The sequence below is a fragment of the Nothoprocta perdicaria genome, unplaced genomic scaffold, assembly GCF_003342845.1.
Source record: "Nothoprocta perdicaria isolate Ctin4 unplaced genomic scaffold, notPer1 scaffold_0, whole genome shotgun sequence".
Classification (NCBI taxonomy): domain Eukaryota; kingdom Metazoa; phylum Chordata; class Aves; order Tinamiformes; family Tinamidae; genus Nothoprocta; species Nothoprocta perdicaria.
In genome coordinates this window covers 6,659,528-6,674,558 of record NW_020454092.1, presented here as the reverse complement: position 1 = coordinate 6,674,558, position 15,031 = coordinate 6,659,528, and the positions used below count along the sequence as shown (strand labels likewise).

Sequence of the window (15,031 nt, the reverse complement as noted above, 5' to 3'; positions counted from 1 at the left end):
TGATCCCCAGGTCCACATAAACTGACAGAGTTACAGAGTCAAACACTCAATCCACAGATTTTTAAGTAGATCTTTGCAAAATCTCCTTCAGGATGTCAGCTGGTTTTGGCAGATAAAACTCTGTTTAGTCTATTTAAAAGAGGACCATTAGAAACAGCAATGGAAAGAAAATAAAACGAAATGAAGTGTAGTCTTAGAAAACAATATAAGAAAGAAAGCTCATTCAAGGAAAAAAATATCCACAGTTGACACTTAGTTCTTATAGTACATATATGTGCTCAATACAAGATTAAAAAGTTCAAAAGTCAGTATGTAAACATTTAATCTTCTTACAGATCAGATCCACTTTATTTAGTGTTATTATTTTACATAGGAGACCCATAGGAAGAATGGATTTTTTTCTCTTGTCAAGACCTTCAAAAGACACTACAAAAAGTAACCAAAATATTACGTGTCTGTAAAACTCAGCTACGCAGAATTTCCTGTTCATCATTAAAACTGAAGTCTGTTATTAATTTCATAACCTACCTTTCATTTTTCACAGCCAGATGGGCAAAGTAGATTAATGTGATTTTAAAAACTGAGCTGCACAACTTTTTTCTAACTGTGCATATGTCTGAATGTTTATGATTATCAGTATATAAACTACCTTACAAACATCAATCAAAACTTCATAGTTACATAGTTAACATCGTTACCTAGTTCATTTCATATTAGGATATACAGGCTTGAGCTCTTTGCTCAAGGAATAACATGATCCCAAGGTGGAGGTCTTTTCTCAAGAATGAGAAGGTCAAGTTAGCGCTCAGTGAAATTACGGTATGGAAGTCTCATGCAGCTGAGACTTATCTGTTAGTGTTTCTAGGAAAAAAACAAAAAACTGTCAAGCTTACATTCTGTGTTAGCCACTAAGTGTAAAAATCTCAAAACTCCTTAGTAGTCACATTTTCATCCTACAGAAGGCCGTTATGCACCTGCCCATGGTTAAATACATTACAATGGGAAGTTTCCAGTTCTTACTGTTAAAGAACCGTAAGGATAACTTCATTATTGTTGTAGCAGCTGAATTTTAATAAAATTAATGGCAAAATATAACAGCTACTTCAATTTGATTGTTTATCTTGATGTTTGGTTTTGGTGTATTATCAGAGTAATGAAAATGCCTTGCACTCGGCTTATGGTTTGGTAATGTGGACACTGTCTGGGTTCCCAATTCTGTATGGGAGGTTTTTATTTTTATTTTTATGTTTAAGTTTTAATTTTAAAAAATCTAACTATATAGAAACATTTTACGGAGTTATGCTTGGGTATTTTTTAATTGACATGAATTTTGAGTCTGTACAAACAGATATAATTTGTATCTTTCGCATACTTAATTTCATACTACTGTATTCATTTCTTAACATGTTGCATAAATGCCCTTACAGATAACAGAAGCATGATAGAAACTTAAAAAAAAAAGAAAAAACACAGTATAGAGAACAAGAAACACAAAAACACCACCTCATACATGCAGCTAATTTGCATATATTATATAATCATTCTGTGTGTTCTCAAATAAATTCAAACAAGCAACTGACTTTTACGACTAAGCTGTGTAACAAAACAGCTGGATGATACAAAACTGTTTGAATTTCACTTGCTCTTTTCAGTGCATGTGCTGTTACTATGTTCAAGGGAAAGGAAGATTCCCAGTGCAAAAAGGAATTGCTTCAGGATGTAATTCCCAATGTGTAATTATCTTTTCAGAGAGAGGCTATTTCTAACTAAGACAGAAATGTAACACTTGATCATTTTGCCATACAACTACAAAACAGGGAACAAATATGATCAAACATCCATGAGATGTGCCTGTGTCCACGATAATTATACAGTATTTCTAAAATATTTGAGTCTCACTTTCTGTCAGAAAATCTCACATTGATGGAGTTTCCAGGAGTCAAAAGTCCATGAGTTTTGGCATGAACTGGTATAGTTTTGGGAGAAGTTCTGATTTCAAAATTCTGTAGTAACTGAAAAGACAAATACGACAAACATTAGAAAAGCTGCACAATTCAGATGGTGAGCAGACATTTTTCTATGAAAACGGAACAGCCTCAGTTTGTAACAATTTCTGCTGTCAATTCCACTGTGTCTGACTGAAGTGATTCCCACACAGAAAAAAAGAGAAAAGTTACTGCAAGGTAAAGACTATTGTTAAAAATCATCTTTTGATTCAAGGGGTTTTTCTAAAACTAGAAAAATAAAAACAGAGCCACTCGTTTTTGAAGAAACTCACTTTCAAACCTCATGAGCTTTTTTCTCTATGTTACCCTCTTAATTTTCTTTGTAGTTGATCAGTGTGTTCTTTAATAAAACAAAGCCATAAAAAAGTCTAAATTCAAAGAAGTTCCATGCACATTTCTCTCTCTGGGCAGTGGAAAATTAAACAAACATGATACAGTAACTTTCCCATGCACTAGTAAAACAATCACAATACTTTGGGAAGTCAAATAAAAGAATCTACCAAGAACAAAACTGCTGTAGTTCAGTCATACAAATTCTCCATACATTAAGCTTCTACTATACATTTACACTGCAGTGAACCGGAGAGGARCAGCTGCAAACATAAATCAGAAATTACAGGCTAAACCAAAATCCCCCTTTGTTTTGACACTCAACACAGTCAGCTCTTCTCAAACTTTCAAGAAGGAAATACCAGCACCTCCTCAGCCCTGATAGTTCTTAGCATTTAGAACAGAAAGCTTTTCTTAATATCTAGTCTCAAAACTTTTTCTTCCTAAAATTAGACAGTCTTCTCTTAGCCTGTCCTTCTGAGCATACTGAATAATTCACTGGTTTTCTATACCTAGGTATATTTTAAATATTAGAAGATTGATCAAATTTTAAACTCATCCTCTAATACTCTAACAATACCTAAATACCAAATCTCTAATACTCATTATCTACTCCTGAATTTCCTCTGGTTTGACTATGCCATCCTTCTACACCACTACTTAGCCGAGGCTTCACCAGTATTTGGTGAAGTTGTTTTCAACTTACCTTCTCTTTCTGACCCGCCTGTTAACGTTGAGAACTTGCTAAGTATGTCTTAAGTCTTTTTACATTAGGCATTATATTGTTGTCTGATTTTTACTATGTCCTCTACTCTTTCTAGAGTACTATTGCCTAGCTAATTATATATTTGATTTATTCTTAAGTAATTTACAGCTGATATCAGACAGRTTTGACAAAATTTTGAATTGATCATGATTCACAGGTTTCTATGTTTGTATCACTTAAATATAATCTAAGTTTTTACTAAATGGACTGTGTGGTACTTGTTTATTCCTTAAGTATTCCAGSACAAATTTAAACAAACTGTACCATGAATGCATATAATGTGTCTCAATAGTCTTACAGTTAAGTAATTATTAAAAGTTTCCACATCTTCAGATTTGATGGCACAATCCGACGTGAATGTTTGAACTAGTTTGTAAGTGATGTAAATGCTACAGTCGAACCCCTAAGCGAGAAGGTAACCAAGCTAATAGGTATTTAGGAAGACCTGTGATTTGGTTACAAAACACATCTGTACTAAATCTCCAGATACCTTCTTAACAATCTCCTTTTTGGTTTTACTTCATTCATACTGTATTTTTCTTCTGCAGTGCAGTTTAMCTGAAATGCTACCTTTAGAGCATGAACATTTTCATTTTTTAAGCCTTTCCAGGATAAATGTGCTACATAACATACCAAAAAATAAAAGAAAAAAGGAGATTTTGTGCACAATATGATATCTATGATATCCAGAAATGGTATGCAGAGAAAAGAATCATACCAATATATTTTTCTTCTTGTAATGCTGTCACAGATTTCTAACCTGAATCAGTGCAAGATGGATTTCCAGCTCTGCAATTCTTTTTCCTATACAACTCCGGATGCCATAGCCAAATGGGATTGAACCAAAATTGTCTACTCTGTCCAAATTATCTTTCCTCAGCCAGCGCTCAGGACGGAACTCATCTGCCAGGGGGAAATTSTCTTCACTGTATGAAGTGGTATAATGACAGAGTGCCAGCTGTGTCTGAGGAAACAAATGACATTTATATTTATATAAATTCAATACAGGTTAAAAAAAAACGTAACAATAGTTATTTGTAATTACTATGCTATGAGTTGATACAACAGAATGTAAAATTAAAATATTTTTCACAAATTCTAGAAAAAAAGAGGATACCTGAAAAACAGATCCCTTTCTCAGCTGGTCAACTGAAATAATCTTCAAATGTTGTCGGATATATTAGAGCAGATGCAATGGGGAAGATGACGGAAACAAAAGTCACAAGAATTGGGAAAGAGAGAAAGAGAGGAGAGAGATATAAAACACAGGAAGTGTGAAAAAATGAAGTATGAGAAGGTAAAAAAAACCTCAGGAAATAAACAGCAATAGATATGCTCATGCTCCCAAACAGATATACATACATTCTAAGAACTGGAGTCCTGACTGTCTTAAAGCTACATTGTTTTAAGACAAAAGTAAAAGGGAACCTGACAATTGAAATGGAGCTGTACAGTTCTGTCCTCATCGCTGTGTAATTTTTGAATAGCATAAATAAAAGATCTATAATGTAAAAAGGAAATTAAACTCYTTCTACAAAGGAGTTGAAGAGCCAAAAATTAGAAAACTGTCAAAAATGACAAATTTCATGCTTTTTCTTTTTTTTTTAATCAAATAGTAACATCACACAGAGATATTATCAACTGACTTCTGCATCAAGAAAATTAAGAACAAGGCAAGACAACAGRTTTTTATTAAAGGGTGAAAAATACTGCTTCTGTTGAGGAGGAAGGTCTTGCATTTTTGTCAAGATAAAAAAAGCAAAAGGTCAATTATAAAATTCCTATTCTTTGCCATATAAACACGTACTATTGTAATGCTTTATTCTTAATGCTCCAGCTTGATGACACCTTTTGAAATCACTCGAGTATATGTTGCAACAGATCACATCTCACATACAAAAGAAATTTAAATTTTGTCCTATTGCAGTCCTCTAGAGACAACTTACCCCTTTAGGTATYAAGTATCCTCCAACAATCAAATCCTTTTGGGTCACTCTTCCATTTCCTGGCAATACTGGATATAATCTAGAGACCAATATTTATGAGAAGTTAGTACCAATTAATACGACTAATACAACTTTTTAGTTTAGTTTCCTTTCTAATACACATTCCTAGCAAAAAGGATTTTAGGAAGTACAGATCATCTTGGAAATCAAAAGACTACGAGGCACCTGTGAGAATATGATTAAATCTGAGGGAAAACAAAGCAAAACACAACAAACAGGATGGAGGAAGGGATGTAGGGATGTAGTGCTGTAGGTTCATGTTTCTTGGACACTTGGCTATGTTCTCTGGACTACTGAGACTGCAATACAGACAGTCTAAGTCAAAGACATTTGTTTTCTTGGGGGTTAGTAGGGAATAAACCCAGAGAATTCGTTCAGTTCTGTGGAACCCAGGATTAGGGCRAAGATGGGGAGAAGTTCCAACAAGGAAGTACCTTCTTGGAGTTACAGCACAAATTCTGAGAAACCTCAGTATAACTTCTGAGGAAATGAGTTTGGAATTGAAAGATATCTTTGCCCTCAAATGGAAGTTWTTCAACAGCAACCTGCCTCCCAAGAAAATGCAGATTCTTACATAAGAAATGACAAAGCAACAGTTCTTGCTGTTTTGTTCCCTGCGCTCAGAAAAGCTTAGAGTAGTTAGAAAGGAATATGAAAAACAGCAAGTGCTATTACTTTACTACATCTTCTAGAAGAGTAGTGAAGTCCTGTTCTATTGGAAAAAAAAAAGATAAATTATCTCAGAAACTAGAGTATAACATAAAAACAGCAGGGTTATAAAGCCTGGTGATTCATATGCACTTCCAGGGTTCATGTGAGAAAAGCACTTYTGCGGCATTAATGCATTATGCCTGAAATTCTTGTCAGGCAGAGAGGAACATAGTTGGTTTTTTTGGTTTGTTTTTTTTTTCCAATTATGCTCAGCAATTGCTTTGGCAGTCAAAGAGCTCAGCACAAGGTGGAGAAAGAGTCTGAATCACTTGCTAGTAGACAGAAACACTGAAGCTGCATGTGATGCTGCCAAACTAAAGCAGTCGAGGCTTGAGTAGGTTAGACTCAGAACTTCTTCCTGAGAAACTTGACCTGGACAACTCGACCTGATCCGGATGACTTGACTTGACCTTGTCCAGTCCTTACTGGGACTTACTTTAGGAACAAAAGAAAGTCAACTCCTCAGAAAACCCTGAGGCAGATGTAAAGAAAATTGTTCTGTAGAGATAAGATGGAAGGAAACTGATTATTTGAAACACAAGTAGATGCTGGAAAAGCAATGGCACGGGCGCAAGGTTTCACATTTTCCTCACTGAAGTTGTAAGCAGTGTCCAGAACAGCCCCATAGCAAACAAAACAGCCTGGAGTGAACATTACACCACTAATGGACTGCAGGTGGTCGGGTCCTGCAGGACCATCAGAGCCCCCTCCCCTGGGGAGGCTAATACCTAGTACTAGACATACCACACACAAGCTTAGGGGCGAGAGAAATCTAAACAGAAAAATCTGAGACTACTTTATCAAAACTGCTTGGACTAAAAGGTTTACATCTCGAGTGAATGTACACATACACAAACCACTTGAAAAAGATTCAATTCAGGTTCTGACAAGGAGCTCTTACATGGTCTTAACCAGATTAACTAATCAGTATCTGACTCAGTCTCTTTATCTGTGGAAAAACAGCATGAACAGGAGCCTGCTGCTGGCCACCATGTACGATACCCCTGCCTGAACCAAATCACACTGTCCAGAGTAGCACCACAAGCACAAGCACTATGGCCAGTGCCTCCTCAAAGGGAGAGCCCGTGACCGCCAGCCAGGCCATGCCCCGATCCCGCAGGATGGGCACGCCGGGCGACGGGCTCAGTGCCCTGCCTGTGCTCTGCTCATTCCTGCCCCTCAACTCGCTCTCCTTCCTGGAACAAGCACCTCTCTTGCTGTCACCCTGTCAGTCCAGATCCACCATCAAGGCACTCAAGGGTTTACAGTCCATCACGCAGACCAATGCTTGTAAGGCAAAAATACATTTTCAGTTACCTACCTATCAGGCTCATCATAAATATGTGATATTATTTCTACCATTCTTAAAAAAAAAAATCATATAAAATATCATATTCAGTTGCTTGAGAATCYTTGTACACGTTACTGCTACAATAAGTAAAAGCAGAAGCAACAAGTAATAACAATTAGAAATGTATGTTAGCTTTGACTTAAAAGTCATTACAATCACATGGAGTTAAATATTTTAACTAATGATTTGCAGTTGTCTTCTACTTACCTCAGGGTTTCTTTGAGCACAGCCCTAATCAAAGGCATCTTGGGGACATCGTCAGCAACAGGAATTTGGTCCCTCCCCAGCTTAGTGACTATTTCCTCATAAACACGTTGTTGAACCTCAGGGTGTTTTGCCAACAAATACGTTGCCCAGGACAAAGTAAAAGAAGTCTAGGGAAGAAACCACTGCCATCATCATCAAGTCCAGTAAGAATAGATTAAAAATAATTTCATGCCAAGAAAAACAATCAGTTTTCAGTTATTTGTTTCGCATGTGTGCTGTTATAAAACAGACTGGCAATGATTAACATCTGGACTCAATGGTATGTTGTAAGATTTCACTATCCCCTACTTCAGCCCTTTTCCACCTAAAAATCTCCTACATACAGAAACAATCAATGTTGGTATGCTCCCAGTGAAGTATCAAAAAGCAACAAAAAAGACAAACGCAAACAAAATTGCATAAGTAATWCTGAAACATAAACACTATAAACAGCAATGAATTAAATTAACTAGTGGTGTACAGTATCATCTTTATACTTCCTCTCAACAAAAACATTTTATGGGAAACAAAATGGGAGAATGATACCCCTAACATTAACAATCCATTTTAAGAATATGGCAGTCTCTTCACAATATCAAAATTCATATTAATGCTGCTAAGACTGTATGCCATGCTTTGACAAATGATACTACGTCATTGTAGGCACTTATCTCTTTAAACTCCCATTCGAGTATTTACCATTGACTCCATAGCTCCTTGTGTTTATACTGCCGGGATTTCAGGGACTGTTCCTTCCCAATACTAGACTCAGGACTTTTTGCTCTACCTATCCGGTGCATTCAGAAGTGAGGGTCAAGCAAAGGGCCTTATTTGAGCCAGCTTCCCTCACAATCATCACTTAAGACAGAAAGCTTACAATAAATAATGTATTTTCAATATTCCTGGGTAAGCATGGCAGAGAAAATGACACTAAGTGTATTGGTCCTTACCTATATTGTTTTAAATATCTTATGACATTGAAGAGAGAGAAACGATAATCTCTAACTTRAATTTATTTAATTTAAATTGCTTTTTTTTATAAATCTCCATAATGAAGACAGATTATCAGTCTCATTTTTAGGCACTAAGTAGTTTCATTTTCAGCTTCTTGCTCATTGGTCCAACAAAGCTTAAGACTGATGTAAATGATGTAAATGATGTATAGCTAAAATACCCAATTTTTTCCAGCTTCTGGAAATAAATGTTTTGGGACTTAGATTTAAGACTAAATTGGAAACTAAATTTGACATGGCAATGACCTTTTATGTCTTGTCTTCAAACTGGGGTACAACACTAGAAGAATTATTCTCAGAAGGCTTCTTCTCTTCTTCTCATAATGGTTGTCCCTTGCTAAAACACAACTCTGCTCTGTTCCTCAGAGGTGGTGGCAATTGTGCCAAGTGCCTACAGAATCTCTGTGATATCAACACTGTTTATTCTCAGGTTCCCAGGCCCTTCACAACCTCTTAAAAATTAGCACTGTTCCAGGGACAGTCCGAACGCTTTGTAGCCCAAATGAGCCTTACAATTTTGTTGAAAGCATTTTATAACCCTGTAAACTTCCTTCAGGTTCTGTGCTKAAATGAGATCTGAAATGACAGCAGTAGGGAAATAAAGGCTCCCTCCATTTCTGTCTTGTACTTGGGCCTGAGGAAATCAGAAGTACAGACCTCTCACACAAGGCTGCCAGCTGAGGATGCTGAGTCATATGGAAAAACAGGCTTCCATTGGCATGAACTCCATCACTGTCCTTTTAGTTTAATGAAAACACTCTCACACACTAAAAATGGCAAATTAAGGGTCTGAAAGACTAGAAATGAATGGGATGGATGATTATGCTTTAATTAGGAGCAAAACATCAAAAGATTCTACAGACTCATAAGCCCTTGGCATATTTAACCAATTTAATTTAAGCTAGAGCATATAAATACGTGCATGTTTCTTATTTTGAATGTCAAAAAGCATTGCTTCTCTTAGATCAAATCTTCTCTTAGATAAAAAAGATCTAAATTCAAGTATTAGGAGAGGATTTTTACCGTAAGGCTGTTTTATCTTTTTTTTTTTTTTAACTCTTTACAATAATAGTACTTGGCTTTAAAAGGATAACAATTCACAAGACAAATGATAATAATTAGCTTACTGTGTCCACTCCTGCCAGGAGCATTTCTGTCATATTGGCATAGATCTCTTCCAAAGTAAGCTCTTTACTCATTAGGAGGTATGTGAGCAGCCCACCATTCACTTCCTCTCCTTGGTCCAGTTGAGACTGAATAGCCTTTAATTTGTTGTCAACATGGATTTGACCTTTGGGATTTAAACACAATTGCTTAAGACTCCAATTTTATTTCTCTGGTGGTTCCAGACTATTAAGAGTTCTATTAATTAAAGGCTAGAGATCATTTTCTAACTTCCAGTTAGTTGCAGGAGAGAAGTTTCTATCAAGCGCCTGACTGAAAACTCACGGGGGCCAACACAACCACCCTCATTAAAACCTAWGGGGCTGAAAATAAAGCCCTGCACAGAACCTGAACTTCCAGGGACAACTAGGCAGTAAAAGACAAATAAGGAAAGAGCAGTATAAAACAGAGGAATATTTAAACCGTGCTGAAAAAAAAAAAAAAAAGTTGTTTTAAAAACTATTCCATTGGTCAGTCTCATTTTAATGTAAAATATTTATTATTTTGATTTTTACTGCTGCAGATCCAATTAATTTTTTTTTTGTTAATCTCATCTAATTTCTCCTGATTTCTTACTCTAAACAATTAATATTTCACAATTTATCCCACTATTGTGACACCTATTTTGCCACAATGTCTTATCACAATTCCAGAAGAGAAGAAGATCCTGTTCAAACACAAATACAGAATCTGCAGAAACACAGCTGAACTTTTCTACTACTAGATCTTACTAAATTTGAAGAGTCCATCCCAGGATCTACAGAACTCTCTCCAGGGCTTTGGAATAAGTGGACGAAGCCATTTGGGAATGGCACCTGCATACATAGTAGTCTTAAACATGCTAAACATCAGCTCCAGAGCCTCAATATATTCAATAGTCTGCTGTGGGACGTTGTTTTCCAGGCAGCCCAACCGGCACTCATAAAGAATAGTTGCCACACCTGCATGTGAGAGATCAAAGAATTCTCTATAAACATATACATATATATACACCAGTCTTTGAAGTAATCAAAATAGCAGGGTTACAGAACTGTCTTTCAAAAATGTTATAATTGCAACTGCAATATATAAAATAACACTGCAACAGCAGCAATTGGATAGTAATTGGATAGCGAGTATGCATCATGTTTTAGCCACAGCACACGGCTTTTCTCTTCCTTGTGGCTTGTTATGATTTCCTCAGATGATTTTCTACAGTATCGTGGTGTTCCCCACTGTGAATCCCTTTGTCTTCCAAACAATGGTACCTCGTGTATGTTTTTACTAATTTATTTCTTCCTGGCTCTGGGTCATTTCTTTAAATTATCAAGTGCATTCTGAACTGAAATCCTGTCCTCTAGTGTGCCTGAACTCTTTCAGTTCAGTTTTGTAAATGTTCTCTAATTATTGATGAAAACACTACACAGGACTGAACCACAAACTGACCTCCTGGATTTAGTCAAAGTGCTCTCTCAGTATGACAGCAAAACATTTTTAATTGCTTTCTTACCACAGACGTCTAGGCACCTTTGCTCCCAGCTTTTGGTTGTATAATCCAGACCAGAGTTCCCATTTTTAAATGAAAATACCATTTTGCACAGTATAAAAGCATTGCCACAATCCAAGCAATCATATTTAGAGATTCTTTTGATTGGGTGGGACAATTGAGCAATCTAAATAGACAATTAGATAACTTCTTCAGCACCTCTGCATGAAATTGCAGGTTTTAAAATAAATTTTGTACTTCTAAGTTTATTGGTTGTCTGTATAAACAGTCTGTTCACACCTCAAGAACTGTAGTTAGTCTAATTAGTTTATTAACTCCCTGGTCTCTTCTTTCTCCTTTTTTTTCTCCCTGTATTTTTTCTATGAAAAACAAGTGCAGTAGATATGAAGTTTAACCTTAATCTTGAGCAGTCTTCCCTCAACCTTTCATAAATTCTCTACAACATTTACTTTTCTTTTTAGAAACTTCTTCCTTGTTCTTTCCTTCATGTTTCTTCTTTACATACATTGGGCTGCTAAGTAATCGACAGCAAAAGTCAACTGAAAGTGGATTTCATACATGAAATAGGCGTGTGCCAGGCACAAATTATAAATGTCAAAAGAATGTGAAGAATTTAAACCAACCCATCAGTTAATCAGAATCTGTAAACTCAGAGTTGGAAATTCCTTAAAACTGGTACCTCTTAGCTCAGTGCCACTTTTAGACATTATTCATGCAGCACAGACTCAGATTAGTGCCCCAGACAGACAGACATTCGATAGGTCAGCAATTCTGAAGTGTTTGCAATTCTCAAATTATTCAGCTGTCTCTCATCAAAGAGCGTCAATGTTTTTAAAAGGCACACACACAACAAGAGCAGGCTCGATGAAGTCAGCTAAAGGAATGCATGAAATACGAAACACCRTTAAATTTCTATAAGGATACAGGAAATGCCATACTAGCTCAGGCTGGGGTTCYATCTAGCACAGTATTATGTCACTAATGGCAGTGAGAGCCAGATGAGTTGAAGGGGAGCAAAACAATCCTACAGTAAGTCCATATATCCCAGGCACTGGGAACCAGTAACTTTTCCCCCATTTAAACTATGAACAGAATTTAGACAGACTGTACTTGCAGGCTGACCTGCAACTGGGATAGCAGACTGCTTTGTTAACCTGTCTGGTAAGTTGGATTCCTACGCTAACACCCTTATTCTCAAGAAATTAATGCAGAAATTTGGAGTACTGAAACTGGTTAGAGACTACATTTTATATTTTGTGTATGTATCAGCATTTCCACACGAATCTTCCCTTATTAAAAGGTACCACCTGCTTGGACTCTATGAAGGATCCCTACTCATACCCTAAGAAAGATGACCCCTGAATGCAGAATACCAAGCTTCCCTCTTCGAATTAACCACGAGGCAGTGGTTGTTTATGACAAAAATGCCTGCCCATAAGAACACAGCTTTACATCCACCTGCTATACGGCCATTAGACAGTCTGTGCTCACCTTCCATTGAATACTTGAAGAAAAGGTTGTTAACATTGGTCACTGTTTCCCTGTCGTCTTCTTGACTTCTGAGGGTGTGGATTCTTTTAATTAAATCTGTAATAACTTCATTGACTCCTCCAGAGAAAACAGCCACATCTTTGGGTTTCAGAATTTTTTGCCTCAGTACACTTCTCATTTTTAGCCATTGTTCTCCCTCCCTAGAAGAAATTATTAATAATGTCTATTCACAATTCTACTTGACAGTCACTAACTGAGTAGGCGCTCCACAGTGAAAGCTGTTTGCACTTTTATTAGGAGAAGAAACATCAAGTGGTGAAATAATAGTAATTAGGGGAAGGATAACATGTATTTGGTTTTACATTCCTGCGTTTTTATCCTGTATTTTATTAATTTCACAGTCTCACAAATGTGCATGYATAAATTCTCTCTGAGCTGAGTAATAATAGAACTTGTCCATTCAATATTCTGAATTTGACAAGTGTCTCCATATGAGTATTCTGGTAGCACCGACACAAAAAATTTGGATTTGCAAATTTTTTAAATTATAATTGATTTAAATATTTGAATGGATATTCTGCAAATTTGTTTTTAGCTAGAATTATTAGTATTGTTAGCTATAATTAGTGCTTAATTGCCAAAGGCACGTAACTCATCCAGATCTGACAAATCAACGATTTGAGATAGTACTGTAAATTCAGCTAATGATATATYATTTTGAGGCATGTTAACCCTAAATCAACAAAATAATATACTTTTTGTGAYAAATGGCATCTACTTCAACTCCTGAGAGGCTTAGTCAGTTTTCGATGCAGATGACAATATACTCAAAATTACACAAACAATGTGGAAGTGAAAAGTTGGGGAGTTGAAAAGACACATTTCAACTGTATTCACAATATTACACCACGCACACTACTACCTCCAGCTGCAATGAGCTTGTCGAAGTGTTTTTCAGGTTCAGGCACAAAAACAAATTTGGTATCTATCGAGAACCTATTTACAACTAGATTGTCTTTTTGCTGAGCTAGGTATTGAAATCTTGCTGTTAAAGGCTAAAATTTGGAAGTTGTAGCTCTGCAAACTTAATTTAAGCGAAGCAGTCTGGGATGCTGTTGACAGTAGTATTTGATACATTTAAACTGCTACGTAAGCAATTAATTTTCAATGAAATTCTTTCAGCTGAAATAGTGATGCTGAAAGGTCTAGAAACTTACTGGCCAAGAGCAGAATTCAATTCCTTTAAACAGATTTTTTTCTGATTATCTGTTGATTTAAGAGTTTGCTGCACAAAATACCCAAGAACTGTTAGTCTGAACTACAGCTTAAGAGTCCAGCCTGAGGTCTAACACATAAAGCCTTCTGCCACTGAGAAAAAAAGAGACTGGCCATGACTCAGACACTCAGTTTCAGACAGTTTCCCCCTAAAAAACCTCTTATGTCAGTGGTGACTTGAGTAGTTTGGTAATTAATCACACCCACGTGCGCAGAGAGCTTATGTAAGCTTTGAAAGACACACAGCCCTGCTAGAATTGGCCACATGCAAAGATGCCTCTGCACGGGGATGCACTACAGTGGGTTTTGCCTCTCTGCATTACTCCACAGCAGTGAATTTCAGCCAGAGCTGGTAAATCCACACAGGGCACTGCCAAGCAGAGGAATGAGGACACATTCGCCAGGAATGATTTCTATGGGACGTAGCTTATGCCACATTCAAACTACGCATCAGTAGGGTCCCTCTGAAAATTTATAGCAGGGTAAAAAAATGACCATAAATTCATAACTTCTGTCCTTCCTGATCATACAGATTTCTCCAAACACGTCCAGAGTCCGAGATGATTTGTCCTTCAGAAAACAAGCATACTTTCATAACCAAAGTCAGAAAATGAGTAACGACTCACGCAGATATAAGCCCTGTAGCTCTTCCTCGTAAGTCTCTGTATTCCTGCCACGACTCCATGTTAGCTCTTTGCGGTGCTCTACCTTCCGCCCGGAGAACTTGAGCAACCATCTCTCGATCTGCAATGGAYACAACAAACTGGGGACCAAAGTGAGACTTGAAGATCTTCCCATACTCCTGCGTGTGCTTTTGCTACAGTATCACCAACAAACAGAAAAAGAAGTAAAATATTATTAAAGAAGTTTAACAGGACACTGGCAATTTGTCATGCAGTAAATCAGCACATTGCATCCTGAACCTGATCCCACCTCTTCAGTCAGGGAATGGTTTGGAGTGTCTCTGGAAACCACCTAAGTATTACCCTGAAATCATCACAGGAAAAGACAGAGAAGTCCCATTTAGTCTATCAGTTTTTTTATAAACAAAGAAGAACTTACAGTCTTAAACTTAACCTAGGACTACCACAACGTAACAGTCTAGTGATAAACCCTACATTTCGGGGTGGATGCATCAGGATGGAATTTTAGAAAGACAGAGATTAAATCTGGGGGGGAAAAAAAA

The 15,031-nt window shown here is 36.8% G+C and overlaps 1 protein-coding gene across 1 annotated transcript; it reads right to left on the bottom strand.

Moving 5' to 3' along the window:
• Positions 1-1,740: 1,740 nt before the first annotated feature.
• LOC112946090 (cytochrome P450 27C1) lies at positions 1,741-14,618 on the bottom strand. Its single transcript, XM_026037871.1, has 8 exons — positions 14,472-14,618; positions 12,571-12,770; positions 10,325-10,534; positions 9,557-9,720; positions 7,378-7,544; positions 5,049-5,127; positions 3,863-4,066; positions 1,741-2,012 (listed from the first exon to the last, which is right to left on the bottom strand). Exons 1-8 carry the CDS (start codon positions 14,579-14,581, stop codon positions 1,896-1,898), a joined length of 1,251 nt encoding a protein of 416 aa, XP_025893656.1. The 5' UTR covers positions 14,582-14,618; the 3' UTR covers positions 1,741-1,895.
• Between the last annotated feature and the right edge of the window lie 413 nt (positions 14,619-15,031).